This window comes from Acinonyx jubatus, chromosome D3 (genome assembly GCF_027475565.1).
Source record: "Acinonyx jubatus isolate Ajub_Pintada_27869175 chromosome D3, VMU_Ajub_asm_v1.0, whole genome shotgun sequence".
Lineage (NCBI taxonomy): Eukaryota > Metazoa > Chordata > Mammalia > Carnivora > Felidae > Acinonyx > Acinonyx jubatus.
Genome location: NC_069392.1, coordinates 34,023,833 through 34,043,582, shown reverse-complemented (window position 1 = coordinate 34,043,582; position 19,750 = coordinate 34,023,833). Strand labels below are relative to the sequence as shown.

Sequence of the window (19,750 nt, the reverse complement as noted above, 5' to 3'; positions counted from 1 at the left end):
ACATGTCAATAGCTATTTCAACCACCAGGCATGTTTCAAGCCAGTTGATAACATATTTTTATCTGTGCATCTATCCATGCTACAAAAGCCATGCTGCCTTACAGACAGTTACGAATTCTCATTTGAACAGTGCAATTTTCCAAACTTTAACAAAGAGTAAAAATGACTCCCATCCATTCATATGTTGACCAACAAACAATTTAGAATTGCAGAGTACTAGAAAGCAATTTAAAATGCCTGACCAATGTGACAGCAAACAGTGATACCATTTGGGGGCAATACCTGCAACAATTAAGAATTGAAAATCCTTGTGATTTCTGTGGATGGCAAAGTTGCAGATACTTCTGATATTACTGTGGTTTGTGACCCATGTTCATAATTGAAAAAAATGCCAGTTGGCAGTTGGTAAAAACAAAGATCTGATTTTTCCCGTTCCATGTTCACTTTGAGACATACATAACCCATGCTCCAAAGACATTGTTTGAGAAGCTGTGTTGCAGAAGTTCAAGGACACAACATTAAGTGGACTATTTAGGCTGTCATTCACACAGTATATCTCTGTGAAGTATTTTAGCAGAAGGAGTCTGACTTCAAATAATCTATTTCTTGGGGCACCTGGATGACTCAGTCGGTTAAGCATCTGACTTTGGCTCAGGTGATGATCTCATGGTTTGTGAGTTCGAGCCCCACATTGGGCTCTCTGTATCAGCACAGAGCCAACTTCGAATCCTCTGTCCCCTTTTCTCTCTGCCCACCCCCCCCCACTCATTCTCTCTCAAAATAAATAAACTTAAAAAAAATAATAATATATTTCCAGACAGTGTTAAGGGATTTTTGGTTATTGCTCTTAATCTTTATACAACTGCAACCAGTTTTTTAGAAAACTTTTCTTCCAGCTATTTTTTCTTAGTATCTGTTTTTGTTTTTGTTGTTGTTTTTTTGGATATTTTATCACTTAAAGTCCCACCTTAAACTTGTAGTTAAATTACTCCTAAGTATTAGACTTACCTCTTCTCTTTTGTGTATCATTTGTCACATCAGAATTTAAAAGAGATTAAATAGGACTGTGTTTCTTTGTCTTTTCACTAAATTATAAATACAGCAAAACTGTACAGCAATACATATGTGGATATAAGGCCTGCATGCTCCAGTAGGGGAAGGATAAAGTTCTTGACAAGTTGAGGGAGAATGGGGAACATGGTGGGGAACAAGACCAGCCACACCCTGAGTATTCTCTTAGCCTAGCCTGCCAGACAAAACCCACAAAATGATAGACATCTTCTAACTGGAGAATTCCTGGACTCATTACCTCTGTCTTTGAAGTTCCAGCCGTCCACAGTTCCCAGAGTTGTCCTCGTTGATGTTTAAGCCAAAAAAGACCGTTACCACCAGATGGCACAACTCTATAAACCAGTATCATGATGGGTTGAGATCTGTAGCTACACCCTAGGGATTCCCAGTCTGCTAAATGCAGAAGATCGCCCACATCATTTCATTAACTTTATGATAGGGTGACTCTGCATATTACATAATTGGAGGTTTTGCATCCCACTTAACACATTTGAAGGCAGGATTGCACTGTCATTGCTAGAGGTTTAAAATTAGCATCAAAGTACAGTGTTTGTTTCTGTGAAAATATTCATTATAAAACAAGCTGCTACCACAACGGCACACCACTTCACACCCATCAGAAAGGCTATAATTAAAAGATAATAACGAGTGTTGGCAAGGATGTGAAAAATTGGAACCCTCACACACTGCTGGTGGAAATGTAAAATGATACAGCTGCTGTAAGAACAATTCGGCAGTTTCTGTCCAGGTTAAACATAGAACTGCCATATGACCTAGTAGCTCCACTTGTTAATTACCTAAAGAAACAGAAACTATGCATCCAAACAAAAACTTGGAGGATGAATGTTCATGGCAGCATTATTCATGACAGCACGAAGGTAGGAACAACCCAAAAGACCATCAGCTGATGAACAGATAAATAAAACGTGGTGTGTTTGTGTATGGGAATATTATTCGGCCATAAGAAGGGATGAAGTACTGATGCTGCACACAGATGAACCTTGAAAACATGTGACATGAAAGAAGCCATTCATAAAATACCACATATTATATGGATCTGTTTGTAAGAAATGTTCAGAGTAGGTAAGTCCAAGGCAACAAAAAGTAGCGTAGCGGTTGCCAGGGGAAGAGGAGGAATGGGCCACGACTAGTGATGGGTATGAAGTTTCTTTTGGGTGTGATGAAAATGTTCTGAAACTAGTGGTGATGGTTGAACATCTTGGTGAATATACAAAAAGCCACCATTGTACATCTTAAAAGATAATTTTTAAGAAGAGACTGCCACTTTTGGAAAGAACATTTACTTAATACTTTTAGAACACTTGGAATTCTCAAATCTCAAGCTTTCTGTAAGAAAAACACTACTCTGAGATTCAGGTTCTGTGGTACGTTTTAAGTGATCTTATCTTATTTGAAAAGCAAGTGATTGAAGAATTGTTTTTTTTCCATTCTTGGTTCAACTAGGAAAAACTTATTGTATCCAATGAACAGGAAGTTCTGCGAGTTCATTACAGAGCTGCAAGAACATTGGCAAATCAAACACTGCCATTTAGCGCGTGCACTGTTTTACTGGATGCAGAAGTATACAGTGTCCCACTGGACGCTCAGGTAAAGTGCCAATGATACAGTTAAAATTTTCCTAAGTACAGTGTGTTTTTGTCATCTGTTTCCATAAAAGAAACTTGAATTCAGCAATCAATAAAACTCAAAGGAGAAAAACACCTCTTAGAGAATAAAGCACTTCCAGATCACCTGATCCTCTCTTTTCCACAATCCTCTAAACATCAGCGTTATCTTATAAAAGCAGGTATTTATAAAACCAATACATGTTTGGAATAGTCCCTTGAACATAACTTGTAATTTGTTTCTAAAAAGCCTTTTTTTTTTTTTTAACGTTTATTCATTTTTGAGACAGAGCATGAATGGGGGAAGGTCAGAAAAAGAGGGAGACACAGAATCCGTACCAGGCTCCAGGCTCCAAGCTGTCAGCACAGAGCCCGACGCGGGGCTCGAACTCACGGACTGCAAGATCATGACCTGAGCCGAAGTCAGACGCCCAACCAACTGAGCCACCCAGGCGCCCCTGTAATTTGTTTCTAAAGTGGATGTTTACACCTTCAAGCAACTGGAAAACTACTACAGGCGTATTAAATTTCTAGATGGCTAAAATAGGGCCAGGCTATTTGTCTTGATCTTGGATATTGCTGGAATAAATATAGTTGTGAAGAAAACTGTAGTTATGTCTTGGATAAAGTTTAATACCACATATAAATTAGAACCAGACATTTCAGTGGTCAGAATTTTTGTGCCTCGCAAACCAGAATGAAATTCATAGGTCATAAGAGAGAATATAATGATGAAAATAGGGAGTGTAAGCACAGTCAGTGAAAGATTATCATAAAAAATACTAGGAAATGCTGTTTTAGGTCAGACAGTCTAGAAATACAAATGATACAGGGTATATTCCAGAGAAAATTACCTAGTTCTCTCTGGGCTTTTTCTCATCTGTTTTATAAAAAAAAAAAAAAAAAAAAAGATTGAACTAGATCAGTAGATTTCAGACTTTCTTAAAATCACCAACCATTTTTATCCAAATGAAAGTATTCAGATATTTGAAAAAGCTATTAAGAATTAATTGGATCTTGGGGCGCCTGGGTGCCTCATTTGGTTGGGTTTCTTGACTTCGGCTCAGGTCATGATCTCACCCTCCGTGAGTTCTGGCCCTGCGTCGGGCTGTGTGCGGACAGCTCAGAGACCGGAGCTTGTTTCAGATTCTGTGTCCCCCTCTCTCTCTGCCCCTACCCCGCTCACGCTCTGTCTCTGAAAAATGAATAAACCTTAAAAAAAAAATTAAGAAAAAAAAGAATAATTGGATCTTAAGAAAGAACTATTTGACTCTGAGGAAATAAACACTGGAAATGCCACTGAGGGACTTTACATAATACAGCTTTAAAGAATTTAAACAGAAGAATGAGTGATTTTTAATAACTGAAATGAACAGTTTAATGTATTACTAAAGGCTGGACTAGACCATGTACTATTTTGAGGTCTTTTTTTTTTTTTTTTAACGTTTATTTATTTTTGAGAGAGACAGAGACAGAATGCGAGCGGGTTAGGGGTAGAGAGAGAGAGGGAGACACAGAATCCGAAGCAGTCTTTTAAAGTTGCGTGCAATTATAGAGTAATGAAATTAATTTTAGGACAATGTAAATCAAGCTACAAGGAAAGTCTTTAAGATTTCTAGTTCAGAATGGTTGAGTAAACATACCTGTTTATTTTTTATTTCTCCCAAAACTTATTGAAATAACAAAAGACATGTCAAAATAAAAACTAATCCATAGCACAACTGGAAATCGAGATGGAAGGCCACAGGGTCAGAACACGTTGACATTTCTGATAAAATGACAGATGAGAGGGGCACCTGGTTGGCTCAGTCAGTTAAGCATCCAACTCTTGATTTCAGCTCAGGTCCTGATCTCGAGGTTCATGGAATTGAGCCCCATGTCAGGGCTCTGTGCTGACAGTGCAGAACCTGCCTGGGTTTCTCCCTCCCTCCCTCCCCCCCGCTCCGTCTCTCTCTCTCTCTCTCTCTCTCTCTCTCTCTCTCTCTCTCTCTCTGCCCCTCCCCCATTCATGTACACTTTCAAAATGAGTAAACATTTTTTAAAATGTTTAAAAAAACGTACTCCTTCTCTTTTTACAGAATAGAAAATTGAGAGTACGTAAATAGTTCAAGATCACACAGTAAGACACAAAGCTGACATTTGAATACAGCCTGTCTTAATTCCAAAACTAGTGTTCTTAAGAGTTGATCCAGAATTTCTTTATGGTCGCTCCAAAATATTGGTCCTGGAAAAAATGTTGGCCTCAAAGTCCTGTCTCCCACCTTAACACTCTTTCTCCCTACATATGGTAAACATTAGCATTAAAAGAAGATGTGAAATCAAGTATACTTGAATAAGAATGTCATAGGTGTGGTACTTAATATAAGATGCCTTTTTTGAGAATCGTCTTTGACTCACAAGGCAATAGGATTCTATTTAACAACTAAACTCAGCTTCCTAGAAATTCTGGTAATAATCTGTCTATTCAATATGGAACTAAAGGCTTTATCAAACTTTTTAAGTATCCAAATTATATTATTATCCTTTTTCAAAATCTGTTTCCATCATTCCATCACACCATAGAATGATAGGATGGCATATAGGTTTTAAAGTGGGTTATTGGGTAGTATTAACTACTTACATTATTTTTCAGTCTGATGACAGTAAAACTTCTGTGAGGGATCGCTTTAACGCAAGACAGTTCATGTCTTGGTTGCAAGATGTGGATGATAAATTTGACAAATTAAAGGTACGTATGTTTAGAAATTCAGTTTAAATGGATGCTTCCCCCTTAAATGGAAATTGCAGCTCTGGTAGAGAGGAGTGACTAGGAAAGGAGATAGCAATTAGGCATCCTCATGCCAGCTACAGTCAGAAGGTAAAGGAAAATAAAGACCACAAGTCCCCTTTTCAGGACCAGTGTAGTAAAAAATGAAACTGTCACAGAAGCAGTTTCTAAGGGGCATCGTCATGCTTACTGTCCAAAATACAAGTCTGGTTATAGTTGTAACGTGAAAGAATGGGAGAGCGATAAGAGAAAGGATATGTCCTGCAAAGTAAATTCATAAAGAAAATTATTTGGTTTGAGATTTTGAATCATTTCAAAAATCACTTCCTGGGTGTTCATGATTCTTTGATAATTTGAAATCTCCTTCATTGAAAGAGCAGTTTCAAGTTAAAGTCTGAGATTAGACACTTGGAAAGTTGCAGACCCAGAAATAGCATATAGATACAGACCAGGTAGAGCAGAAATGGATGTGTAATTCAGACACTCCTCAGAGAGTCTGTGGATGAGATTAATTTTTAAACAAAGCAAATTTAATAGAGCAGTCTCTTAACTCTTCTCTTCTTTTCAATAGACCTGTCTTTTAATGAGGCAACAACATGAAGCTGCAGCTTTAAATGCCGTCCAGAGATTAGAATGGCAGCTCAAACTCCAGGAACTTGATCCTGCCACCTATAAATCTCTCAGCATTTATGAGATCCAGGAGTTTTATGTTCCCCTCGTTGATGTTAATGATGATTTTGAATTGACTCCTATATAGCAACCGTTACTTCCAGTGGTATCGTCTTAAACTGATGCGGCTCAAGAGTCTTAAACTGTGGAACACTGCCTTTGAGAAAAATACTGCTATTCTGCCTTTACAGTTGTTGAGTAAAGTTTGACTGAAGTTGGTTATGTAGTAAACACTGTCATTTTGTAAACAATGAAAAGAGAATTATTTTGGATCCAAGGTCCAAACGGTTTCTAACTGAAATCTATTATTTATATTGGTGAGCGGTAACTATTGCATTAGAGCATGTTGGCCGACTGAGGGAGATACTTTAAAAGTTGAGAATCTGCTAACAGCACCGAAAGTTGTTAGCACTCCTAAGTAACAAGGTAACCACTAGTCTTCAGATCTCTTTCAAGTTTTATTAAAATCTGTCCGTAAACTAAAAGGTTCAGTTCCTACCAAATAGTTTCTAATGTGGAAGAAAAACGTGGCACAAAATTTCTTCAGTTTATTATATCTGTAAATTAACTGTACAGTTTTCTTTTCAAAAGTTTTAATATTGTCTTCCTTTTTAATAACTTATTTTATACATATTGTGCAGATGTAAATCTTGTAATTAATGGTCAGAATGTATACAAAGGGATTGGTAGTCAAAACATGTACAAAGAAATAATTGTAAAACTGTTCTGTCTGATGTTTTCTTGGACCAAAGTTGTAGTTTGTATGGAGTGTAGTGGTAGTGTGTTCACGTAGCAAAACTTTTAAATAAGGCATGCATGTGTTTGAGTTAGCTTGTTTTCATCACCATAACTGTAAAGGTTGTGACTTAGTTGTACTGCATGCTTCCTATAATTTAACTCTCTCCATAAGCGATGCCTAAAGTAGTGTAGGGTGTTTTCATGCCAGTCTCCTGGGATAGTACCTATGACTCACTGTGTTGGACATATTATTTAGAATTAGTCATACAAAGAAACAGCTCTTTTTTCATCTCACGGTAGAACCTGTTCCCCTCTCCCAAAATGCCTTTGAATGAAAATTCTGAAATTGTAAATGTCTATTTTAATACTCAAGTATGAAAGAATCTGTGAATATATGTAAATATGTTTAATAAATTTTATTGGTCATGTTAAATCATTGTAAAACTTTTTTACATTGCTTAAATATAATGTTTTAAGCTTAATAACCTTTGCACTTTTAAAATAAAAACAGTACTCAAATCAAAAAAAGAGCTACTTGGTAGTCCAAATAAATACAAGAAACAGGCATATTCCAATCAATCTCTGCAGTGTTTATGAAAAATTGATTAATATGTTGTATTTTTTCCTTGTATCAAGATGCAAAATGTAATTTTCAGAATTTTATAATTAAAATAAGATTTGGTATGATGTTTTTAATAAAATAATTAGCAATATACTTAGAAAAAAGTCCAGTTTCTCCTATACAGTGAGGTAGATTAAATATTCAGGAATATTTCAGATCTGAAATCTAAACTACTTAAACATTTTTGAAAGGAAAATTAGGTTATATGTAAAAGTGAACATAAGTATATGGGATAAAATCTACAGAACTTCCCACAGTACTTTCTTGAATTATAAACTAATACTGGATGTTTTTTATTCTGGTAGAGAAAAGTAAAAAGCATATATATGAGGAATAAAGTGACTTAAACTCAGCATGCAAGTTGGAAATCCCAGCTAATGGGAGAGAATGTAAAAATTGAAGTTTTTGAGTGCAAAGGTATATATTAAGCTTAGGGGTTTTTGAATTTTTACGTCAATTTATATTTTAATTCATACTGTACTTGGCATGCGCAATAAAGCACGTGTAAAAAGTACACAGTGCAAGGACTTTATTATAAAGGTTGGATGTAGTGTTCTTTAGAAATTTAGATGAAAGATTTGGGCCTTTTTTTATTGGACAAATGGGGCCAAGAAAGGCAGGGTAGATTTTGAAGCACTGGTTTTGTTGAAGTTAAGTTTATTAAGGCTGGGAACATGAAAAGCTAATTTATAAAAGCAATACTTTTTAATATGAAAAAATTAATGCAAATTTTGTTTATACTTTTGCCGAAAAATAAAAAACCAGATTATTGAGCATTGAAGTCATAGAAAATATGAGAGGGATAAATGTATATACAGCATTTTGTTCTGAGGGTCCAACTGGAAAAGGGGGAGAAAAATCACTCCTTGGCCAAACAGAACAAGCTGCAGAAGAGAAAAAGCAAGAAAGCAGGAATCTGGCATATTTTAGTTGTCCCAGCTTTTTAAGTACTAACTCCAGTTCTCACCCTCTTCAGTGGTGCCTCAAGTTGCTGGAGCCTCTCTGCCATGATTCTGCTTCTGCAGATTTCCTTTGTAAAGTGACTCAAAGCTAATCGGATAGCTTAAAAGAAAAGTGAATGTCTTCTTGGTGGGAATCTCTACTTAAGTAGTTAAGAGCTTTGATATTAAAGATTTTCTGAAGCTCTGAAATGCTAGGAAAAAACTTGGAATGGGGTATATACCTAAAAAGATTTAGGATTCTGAAAGAGAAATAAAGGATGGTTAGTTTAATCAGTGATTTTTTTTTTTAACTATTTCAAATATCATGAACAAGATACTAAATTGTACCTAAGGATTTGTATTTCTTTAAATCTTGTTCTAAATCATATCTGTTTAATAAATGACTAGTTGATATTTGTGCATGTTATTTAATAAAGAGTTATATTTTTATAGAAAAAAATAAGAGTGAAATGTGTGCTAAATGTTTTTTTACTTTCCACTTCCATGTGACTCGAAGCCAAACAGCAGTGGTTACCTGGGCAGTAGCAAAATTGCAGAAATACTCATCTTGGGGAAACAGCCTTGGAAGAATAGTTCGTGTCTATTCAGTAGTTAGTAATGTCTCAAAAATGAATTTTACATGTTAGATATGCTGCAAACTTCATAACCACAAAAATTTCAAGCAAAGCCCCAGGAGGCTGATTTTAATTGATTTAAGAAGTATCCATTTATTCTAGAAATTGAGTGCAGTGCTAAATTTGTATTCTTAGTTATCCACAAAGTTAGCAATATTTTTTATTCTATCGCTGACACAAAACTCCGAAGTTTTTTATATAGAGGAAATTGACTTCAAAACTCATGAGACAGTCTTATCTTTTAGTATTTTTAAAGAGAATATTTTCATGATTTTTTTTAAAGTCCTCAAATATTTAAAGCAAATAGATTGTTAAAAGTGATAGTCATCTTTGGAAATGCTTGTATGAAGTTTAATTGATTAAATATCTTGTAACTCATTTCCATGGTTGCTCCTTGACACTATAGTCTCCATTGTACCTGGAATGGAGTTACAACGCCTCCACAGTAGTAGTTACCCAAAATATTTAGAGTCAGTAAAACCAAAGTTCATAGGACAAACTGAGGCAAATACAGTTTAAATAATACCCTTAAAATAGCGAGGAAAAAAAAGTACCTAGAATTGTAAGTATTAACATAAAAACTGAAAAGTACATCTAAAGAGACTTTTTCCAGTGATTAAATGTTAAATGCTACACGGTATCTGCAAATAATGTAAATTTTTTATACACGTGCATATCTCCAGAAGAGAAAATAACATACAAGATTATTTACCTAAAGGTAAACACAGTCTTCGTTGCAAGAGGACTCAGTTTTATTAGATGGATTAGTTGCACAGAATGTAAGATTATTTATGAAACACATTTAACTCTATTGATGACTTTTTCAATGCCTTTGGAAAAAAACTATATGCCATATCAAAATCTCTGAGTAGACCTAGAAAAAAGGCTTTTAGGTGGCCACCTTTTTCTCCACTTGTGAAGACAATTCTGTTGTTAATACACAGAGTTAGGCATATGTAGCATATGTTTACAGATTAAAGAGCATCCCTGTGTGCGCCCATCACTTAGTTTAAGAGATCATTATCAGTACGTTTCTTCTCAGTTTTTGTTTTTAAACTGACCTAAATCCAGGTTACAAAACAAAACTAAAACCCAGATCTTAAATAGGCAGTGTGTTGGGATAAGTCCTGACAAATGTATACATATGTTAACTTTACTCAAATTGCGATTATTTCCAGCTTCTTAACCATCACCGCAGAAAGTTCCCCTGTGCCCCTTTTCAGTCAGTGGCTCCCTACCCCAGAAGCAATCACTGTACTTCCCATCACCATATATTACTTATACCTGCTCTTGAACTTTTTATAAGTGGAATCAAACAGTATATAGTACTTTCTTGTGTCTGCCTTCTTTCAACATAAGGTTTTGAAATTCACCCATGTTGGATATGCCAGTAACCTGTTCCATTTTCGTAATGAGTAGTAGTATATTGTACAAACTTGTTTATTCATTCTCTTGTTGGTAGACATTTGGATTGTTTCCAATATGGGGACTGTTGTGAATAAAACTGTGAACATGCAAGTCTCTTTGTAGACATATTCTTTCATTCTTGGCTACATACCTTGGATTACTGGGTCATAGAGAATAGTTGTATGTTTAATTTTATTAGAAACAGACAGTTCTCAAAAGTGGTTGTACTACTTTATACCCCTACCTATGAGAGACCCAGTTGTTCTGAATCTTCATCAATATTTGGCTGTCAGTCTTCAGTTTTAGCAATTTTGGTGGATGTGTAGTGGTACCTTGTGTCTTTAATTTGCATTTCAATGATGACCCACTGGTCATCATTATTTTTCATATGCCTTTTGACCTATACATATTTTGTGAAATGTCCTCAAGTGTTTTGCTTATTTTTTATTGGGTTGTCTTTATTACCAGTTTATAGGAATTCTTTATATATTCTGCATGTTAAGTCCTTTGGTCAGATACATTTGTCCTGTGGGGCACCTGGGTGGCTCAGTCCGTTGATTGACTCAATTTGATCTCAGGTCATGATCCCAGGGTCATGGGATTGAGCTCCCCATTGGGCTCTGTGCTGAGCATGGAGCCTGCTTGGGATTCTTTCCCTTTCTTTCCATCCCTCCCCCCATTTGTGTATGTGCTTTCTGTCTCAAAACTTTTAAAAAAAATAATAAAATCTTAAAATCAGACTGATTCCAGGTAACTCAATTGCATGACTGAACCTAATCTATCACTAAAGGAATACAACAAAATCCGGTAACCAACAATGGAAAAATTACAATGTCTAGCATCCAACAAAAAATGATCAGTCATGTAAAGAAGCAGAAAATTATGACCCTTCACTAGAAAAAAAAAAAATAGAAACTGAACTAGAAATAAAAGCAATGATGGAACTAGTAGACAAGTTTGTTAATAAAACTATTATAGATAGTCTGTGTATGTACAGAAAAGTAGAGGAAAACATAACCATAATAAGGAAAGAATGGGAGATAAAGTTTTAAAACCCCAAATCAAGATTCTCGAGAAATGAAAAATATACTAGGTGCAATAAACTGATGAGACACTGCAGAAGTAAAGACTAGTAAATTTGAGAACATAGCAGTAGGAAATGACCCCAAATGAAAGATGGAAGAAATGAACAGAGCCTCCGTAAGCTGGGAGACCATATCAAGTGACCTAACAACATGTAATTGGAGACCCAGAGAGAGAGGAGAAGGAGGGGTAACAGAGAAAGACTTTTAAGAAATAATGGCTGGAACAAAAACCTATCAACCTAGAATTTGTATTTGCCAAAAATATCTTTGAAGAACAAGAGCAAAATAATTTTTTTACCAAAGCTGACAGAAATTTTGATACACACAGAGGAATTAAAATATCCAAAATGGGGGGCGCCTGGGTGGCTCGGTCGGTTAAGCGTCCGACTTCAGCTCAGGTCATGATCTCGCTGTCCGTGGGTTCGAGCCCCGCGTCGGGCTCTGTGCTGACAGCTCAGAGCCTGGAGCCTATTTCAGATTCTGTGTCTCCCTCTCTCTCTGCCCCTCCCCTGTTCATGCTCTGTCTCTCTCTGTCTCAAAAATAAATAAACGTTAAAAAAAATATATATCCAAAATGGTAAAAATGTATTGTGGGGATTACAGCCTCTATAAAAGTAAAATGCATGACAATGGTACAAAATTGGTTGTAAGTTCTCATAAAATGCATGAAGTGGTGTGATGTTAGTTGAAGGTAGATTGTGATACATTTTAAGAAGTACACTCTAGGGGCACCTGGGTGGCTCAGTCAGTTAAGTGTCTGACTTCGGCTCAGTTCATGATCTCATAGTTCTTGGGTTCAAGCCCTGCATCAGGCTCTGCACTGACAGTGCAGAGCTTGCTTGGGATTCTCTCTCACTCCTCTCTCTCTCTCTCCTCCTTCCTGACTTGCGCTTTCTCTCTCAAAATAAATTAAAAAAAAAAAAAAATGAAGGATGTACACTGTAAACACTAAAGCAGCCACTAAAGGGAAAAAAGATCTACAACAAATAAGATAATTAAGATTAAAGGGAGTCACGCAAAGTATTTCATCAAAAAGAAGAGAAGGAGGAAAATGAAAAACAAGAGAAAATAGAAAGAAATAGCAAGACTGTAGATTTAAACTTACCCTATGGATGATCACATTGAATGTGAATTTATACTTTAAAACTGAGATTGTTGGAGTAAATAAAAAAGCAAGTCCCAACTGTATGTTGTGTATAAGAAACTCACTTTAAGTGTAATGACAGACAAGTTAAAAGGATGAAAACGAGATGTTACTACCCACCTATTAGAATGGTGAAAATCCAAAACATTGACGACAACAAATGCTGGTGACGATGTGGAAAAATAACTCCCATTCATTGCTGGTGGGGATTCAAAAGGGTACAGCCACTTTGAAAGATGGTTAGTGGTTTCTTACAAAACTAAGCATATTCTTACCATATCCAACAATCATTCTCCTTGGCATTTACCAAATGAGTTGAAAACTTAGGTCCACATGAAAACCTACATGTGATGTTTAGAGTAGTTTTATTCATGATTGCCAAAACTTAGAAGCAACCAAGATGTCCTTCAGTAGGTGAGTGAATAAGTAAGCTGTGTTACATTTAGACAATGGGACATTATTCAGAACGACAACAAAAAAGCTACCAACCATGGAGGAATCAACCATGGAGGAATCTATCAAGACATGGAGGAATCTTAAATGCATATTACCGAGAAGGAAGCCAGCCTGGAAAGCTATGGATTGTATGATTCTAATTATATGACATTCTGAAAAAGGCAAACTATAGAGACAGTAGATGAGTGGTTTCCAGGGACTTAGGGAAAGAGGGGGGAGGAATCGGGGAGCACAGGGAATTTTTAAGGCAGTGAAACTATTGTGTATGATACTATAATGGTGGACACGTGTCATTATACATTTGTCAAAACCCATACAACACCCAGGGTAAACCCTGAGGTAAATAATGGCCTTTGGGTGATCTTGTCATGCGTCAATCAATGTGTTGATGTTGGTTCATGGATTGTAACAAATGTACCACTCTGGAGCAGGATGATGATGATGGGGAAGTCTAGGTGGGGGTGGCGGCACTGTATACAGAAGGATACAGAAGACATGAACAAGGTCAACCAACTTTTCCTAATGACAGTGATAGAACATACCCAACAATAAAAGAATACAGTTTTTTTTTTAAGTATGCACAGAACACCTGATAAATTTGACCATATTCTGGGTCATAGAATAAGTCTCAGTAAATTTAAAAGGATGGAAACCATACAATGTATATTCTATGAGCATGAGAGAATTTAATTAGAAATCAATAACGAGAGCCTCAAACCCTAACAGTTGAAAATTAAACAACACACTTCTAAATGATCCTTGTGTCAAAGAAGATATCATGAAGGGAAATTAGAAAGTATTATGAACTGAATGAAAATGAAAACACAACATATCAAAATTTGTGGGCAGTTAAATATTTAAGGAAAATTTATATCATTAAACATTCTGTTACAAAGGAAGGAAAAAAAATAAAAAGAAAGGAAAGTACTCAAACCAATTATCTAAATTTCCACTGTAAGAAACTAGAAAAACAGAAGAGGGGAACCTGGGTGGCTCAGTGAGTTAAGCATCTGACTCTTGATTTCAACTCAGGTCATGATCTCATGGTTCATTTCGTGAGTTTGAGCTCAAAGTCTCTGCTTGGGATGTCTCTCTCTCTCTCTCTCTCTCTCCCTCAATAAATAAATATTTTTTTAAAAAAAGGAAACCAGAAAAACAGAAGAAAAGAAATAATGATAAAGGCCCAGACCAGTGAAAGTAGAAATCTGGAAAATAATAGAAAATCAATAAAATCAAACCCTGATTTTTTCAAAAAGATTAATAAAATTGATAAGCCTCTAGCCAGTGATCAGGAAAATAAGAAAAGATACAAATTAATCAATATTACAAATGAATGACCAGACATGACTACAGAATCCGCTGACATTGAAAGGCTAATGATGGACTATTATGAATTCTATGACAATAATTCTACAATTTAAATGAAATGAACAAATTCTTTGAAAGACACAATCTGCAAAACCTCACTTAGGAAGAAATAGATAACCTGAAAAATCCTAGATCTATGTTTACGATTTATGATTGCATTCTAGCTAGCAAATCCAGAGCAGACAAGTCCAAAGGTAAGTTTTAAGTTGCCTCTGAGCTGAGTTAAAACAAAAACAAATACAAAAGAAACTGTTAAAAGAATCTTGGGTTTGTGAGATCTGGTGGACCGTATTCTCCAAAAATGGCAACGACATCATCTCCCATCTTACATGCCGTTCTTACGATGACATACCTTTCATCTAGGAGTGCTTGGGACACAGCACAGCCCTGTGACTTCCAAGGTCAGGTCATAAAAGGGGATGCAACTCCCATCTGGTTCTCCTGAAACACTCGTTTGGAAGTTTGAGCTGCCGTGTAAAGAAAGCAGTGCAACTGCCCTGAGGCCACCATGTTGTGAGGTAACTGGAACTAACTCACATTAGCCACCACCTGAGAGGATCTGAGACTCCGGGAAGCAAGAATAATGCCCAGCCCACGTCCAGAGGCCCCAGCTCGCCAGCTCCCCTCCCTTCTCCTGACCGCAGCCTCCACCTGTGGTACCAGCATGAGGGACTCCAAGATGGGAACCACCCAGCAGAGGCCTTCCTGAATTCCTGCCCCGTAAGACATATGACATAATAGAATGATTGTTGCTGAGTTTTGAGATGGTGTGTTACGCAGCAATGGTAACTGAAACATGGGACATACGAGCAAGGAAATCTGAGATGCTTCTGAAAACCACAGCGAGATGGGGCTAGATTGTCCTTGACCAGAGATTGATTTACTAACTAAAATTAAAGCGCTAAAAGTTCTGTACTGGTACCAAGGTTTTTGTGTGTGTGTTTTCAGACTTTGTTCACAGGCTTAAATTATTTTACAGATTTGGGCAGGGTTCCCGTGTGTATTTGTAGAGATATTAGTTCATTAAAATACTTGAGTAACCATCTTGTAGTAGGCTCTGTGCTATGTTATCGCTGAATAGTAATGTTCTCAGTATAGGATGTAACATTTCCACATTTCTGTACCTATATTCTGGTTTATTCAGCTTAAAGATATAAAGAAACCAAAAAGGCAGTCAATGTAGTTTGAAGGACAGGAACTGCCATCAGGCTCGGCCCAGGGGAATGATTGTAATGTGATATTTTCAGTTTGAAGTCAAAAAGTCCAAGCACCAATATGACTCTGAGATTTTTTTTTTAAGATTTTATTTTTAAGCAATCTGTACACCCAATGTGGGGCTCAAACCCACAACCCCATGATCAAGAGTTGCATGCTCCACTGACTTAGCCAGCCAGGCACACCTCAGAAGCCTTATCTTTTTTTTTTTTTACATTTTTTTTTTTAACGTTTATTTATTTTTGAGACAGAGAGAGACAGAGCATGAACAGGGGAGGGTCAGAGAGAGGGAGACACAGAATCTGAAACAGGCTCCGGGCTCTGAGCTGTCAGCACAGGGGCCCGATGCGGGGCTCGAACTCACGGACCGCGAGATCGTGACCTGAGCCGAAGTCGGTGCTCAACAGACTGAGCCACCCAGGCGCCCCTCAGAAGCCTTATCTTGAAATGATATATGTGGCCCTGTTAAAAGAAGGCCTCGAAAAGTTGGCTTAAGACTCAGAGTTGTTCCTCTCCACAGAAATCTTTAGTAAGAGGTGAAAAGATTCACACGATTTGAAGAGAAACCAGAGTATATTCTGATTGAGACTTTGAAATGAAATTAGAGCCTGAAACCTCTTGGTTCCTACAGCATAGCATTCACACTTTTGTCCAGACCTTGGGCACATTCTCTCCTTTTGTTTTATTTTTTTTCTAATTTAAATCCAAGTTAGTGGGTTTATAGTGGATCCATATAGTGTAACAACGATTTCAGGAATAGAATTTAGTGATTCATCGTTTTCATATAACACCCAGTGTTCATCCCAACAAGTGTCCTCCTTAATGCCCCTTGCCTATTTAGCCCATCCCCCCACCCGACACCTCTCCAGCAACCCTCAATTTGTTCTCGGTATTTAAGAGTCTTTTATGGCTTGTCTCCCTCTCTGTTTTGATATTATTTTTGCTTCCCTTCCCTTATATTCATCTGTTTTGTATCATAAGTTCCACATATGAGTGAAATCATATGGTATTTGTCTTTCTCTGATTGACTGATGTTACTTAACATAATCCTCTCTAGTCCATCCACATTGCTGCAAATGGCAGATTTCACTCTTTTCCATCGCTGAGTAATATTCCATTGTGTGTGTGTGTGTGTATATATATATATATATACCACATCTTCTTTATCCATTCATCAGTCGATGTACCCTTGGCTCTTTCCATACTTTGGCTATTGTTGATAGTGCTGCTATAAACATGGAGGTGCATGTGTCCCTTTGAAACAGCACACCTGTATCCTTCGGATAAACGCCTAGTAGTGCAATTGCTGAGTCGTAGGGTACTTCTATTTTTAACTCGTTGAGGAACCTCCATACTGTTTTCCAGAGTGGCTGCACCAGCTTGCATTCTCACCAGCAGTGCAAAAGAGATCCTCTTTCGCCGCATCCTCGCCAACATCTCTTTTGCCTGAGTTGTTCATGTTAGCCATTCTGACAGGTGTGAGGTGGTATCTCATTGTGGTTTTGATTTATATTTCCCTGATGATGAGTGACGTGGATTTTTTCATGTGTCGGTTGGCCATCTGGATGTCGTCATTGGGGAAGTGTCTATTCATGTCTTTTGCCCATTTCTTCACTGGATTATTTGTTTTTTGGGTGTTGAGTTTGATAAGTTCTTTACAGATTTTGGATACTAACCCTTTATCTGATATGTCATTTGCAAATACCTCCTATTCTGTCGGTTGCCTTTTAGTTTTGCTGATTGTTTCCTTTGCCTGTGCTGAAGCTTTTGATCTTGATGAGATCCCAATAGCTCATTTTTGCTTTTGTTTCCCTTGCCTCTGGAGATATGTCTCATAAGAAGTTGCTGTGGCCGAGGTCAAAGAGGTTGTTGCCTGTTTTCTCCTCCAGGATTTTGATGGCTTCCTGTCTTACATTTAGGTCTTTCATCCATTTTGAGCTTATTTTTGTGTATGGTGGAAGAAAGTGGTCCAGGTTCATTCTTCCGCATGTCGCTGTCCAGTTTTCCCAACACCGTTTGCTGAAAAGACTGTCTTTTTTCCACTGGATATTCTTTCCTGCTTTGTCAAAGATCAGTTTGTTATATGTTTGTGCGTCCATCTCGGGGTTCTCTATTCTGTTCCATTGGTCTATGTGTCTGTTTTTGTGCCAGTACCATACTGTCTTGACGATTATAGCTTTGTAATACAGCTTGGAGTCCAGAAATGTGATGCATCCAGCTTTGGTTTTCTTTTTCAGGATTGCTTTGGCTATTCGGAGTCTTTTCTTGTTCCACACAAATTTTAGCATTGTTTGTTCTAGCTCTATGAAGAATGCTTGTGTGGCTTTGATAGGAATTGTATTGAATATGTAGATTGCTTTGGGTAGTATCGACATTTTAACCATATTTGTTCTTCCAATCCATGAGCATGGAATATTTTTCCTTTTTTTTGCGACTTCTTCCATTTCTTTCATAAACTTCCTATAGTTTTCAGTGTATAGATTTTTCACCTTTGTGGTTAGGTTTAGTCCTAGGTATTTTTGGGTTTTGGTGCAACTGTAAATGGGATCAATTCCTTGATTTCTCTTTCTGCTGTTTCATTATTGGTGTATAGAAATGCAACCAATTTCTGTACATTGATTTTTATGTCTTGTGACATTGCTGAATTCATGTTATCGGTTCGAGCAGTTGGGGGGGGGGGAGTCCTTTGGGTTTTCCGCATAGAGTATCATGTCGTCCGCAAAGAGTGAAAGTTTGACTTCCTCCTGCCAACTTGGATGCCTTTTATGTGTCTGATTGCCGAGGCTAGGACCTCCAACACTATGTTGAATAATAATGGTGACAGAGGACATCCTTGTCATGTTCCTGACCTTAGGGGGAAAGCTCTTGGTTTTTCCCCATTAAGGATGATATTAGTGGTGGGTCTTTCATAATGGCCTTTATGCTCTTGAGGTATGATCCTTCTATCCCTACTTTCTTGAAGGTCTTTATCAAGAAACGATGCCATATTTTGTCAAATGCTTTTTCAACATCTATTGAGAGGATCGTTGGTTCTTATCATTTCTTTTATTAATGTGATGTATCACATTGATTGATTTGTGGATATTGAACCAGCCCTGCATCCCAGGAATAAATCCCACTTGATCATGTGAATAATTCTTATAAAGATCCAGCGGGCTAGTATCTTGTTGAGAATTTTTGTGTCCACGTTCATCAGGGAAATTGGTCTGTAGTTCTCCTTTGCAGTGGCATCTCTGTCTGGTTTTGGAATCCATGTAATGCTGGCTTCATAGAATGAGTTTGGAAGTTTTCCTTTCATATCTATTTTTGGGAACAGCTTCAAAAGAATAGATGTTAACTCTTCTTGAAATGTCTGGTAGAATTCCCCCGGAAAGCCATCCAGTCCTGGACTCTTGTTGTTTGGGAGATTTTTGATCACTGTTTTAAGGAATGCTCAGAGAGCTGGTAAAACTTCATTTCTGGGTGCGTGTCAGGTTTCTGAATGAGATTAGCATTTGATTGAGCTGCTGGAGTTGACCTAATCTTATCCATGTGGGCAGACTCCTCGCCCCTGGGGGTCCAGAGAGAACACACAGGTAAAGGAAGGGCAAATTCTCTCTCTTCTTGAGCTGGGAACTCCATCCAGTCCTGCCTCAGACACTGGGGCTACTGCTTCTCGGGCCTTCAGATTTAGGGACTGAAACCAATAGCCACCTCCTCTTCCTGGATGTCTGGTCTTCAGACTTGAATTATTCCACCAGCTTTCCTGGCTCTTCAGACTGCAGACAACAGACTGTGGGACTCCAAGTGTCCCTAACCATGGGAGCCAGTTCCTGCAATACATTTTCTTCCTTCCTTCCTTCCTTCCTTTTTTTCATGTTTATTTTTTGAGAGGAGAAGGTAGGGGCAGAGAGAGGGGGAAACAGAAGATCTGAAGCAGGCTCTGTGCTGACAGCAGAGAGCCCAATGCGGGGCTCGAACTCATGAGCTGCAAGATCATGACCTCCGCCAAAGTTGGATGCTTAACC

General features: G+C 37.5%; 1 protein-coding gene and 1 non-coding gene across 6 annotated transcripts in view; one reads left to right on the top strand and one right to left on the bottom strand.

Moving 5' to 3' along the window:
- ANKRD12 (ankyrin repeat domain 12) overlaps positions 1–8,896 on the top strand; it is a 125,493-nt gene extending 116,597 nt beyond the window's left edge. For all 5 annotated transcript variants that reach the window (XM_027068492.2, XM_027068491.2, XM_015061608.3 and 2 more), the window contains 3 exons: positions 2,536–2,679; positions 5,329–5,424; positions 6,035–8,896. In XM_027068492.2, the coding sequence (XP_026924293.1) occupies positions 2,536–2,679; positions 5,329–5,424; positions 6,035–6,220 (426 nt within the window). In that variant the 3' untranslated portion in view covers positions 6,221–8,896. The remainder of the gene's footprint in view (positions 1–2,535; positions 2,680–5,328; positions 5,425–6,034) is intronic.
- Positions 8,897–16,201: 7,305 nt separating this feature from the next.
- Positions 16,202–16,318, bottom strand: LOC113602376 (U5 spliceosomal RNA). The gene has a single exon (XR_003423803.1). It is a non-coding gene; the product is annotated as a U5 spliceosomal RNA (small nuclear RNA).
- Between the last annotated feature and the right edge of the window lie 3,432 nt (positions 16,319–19,750).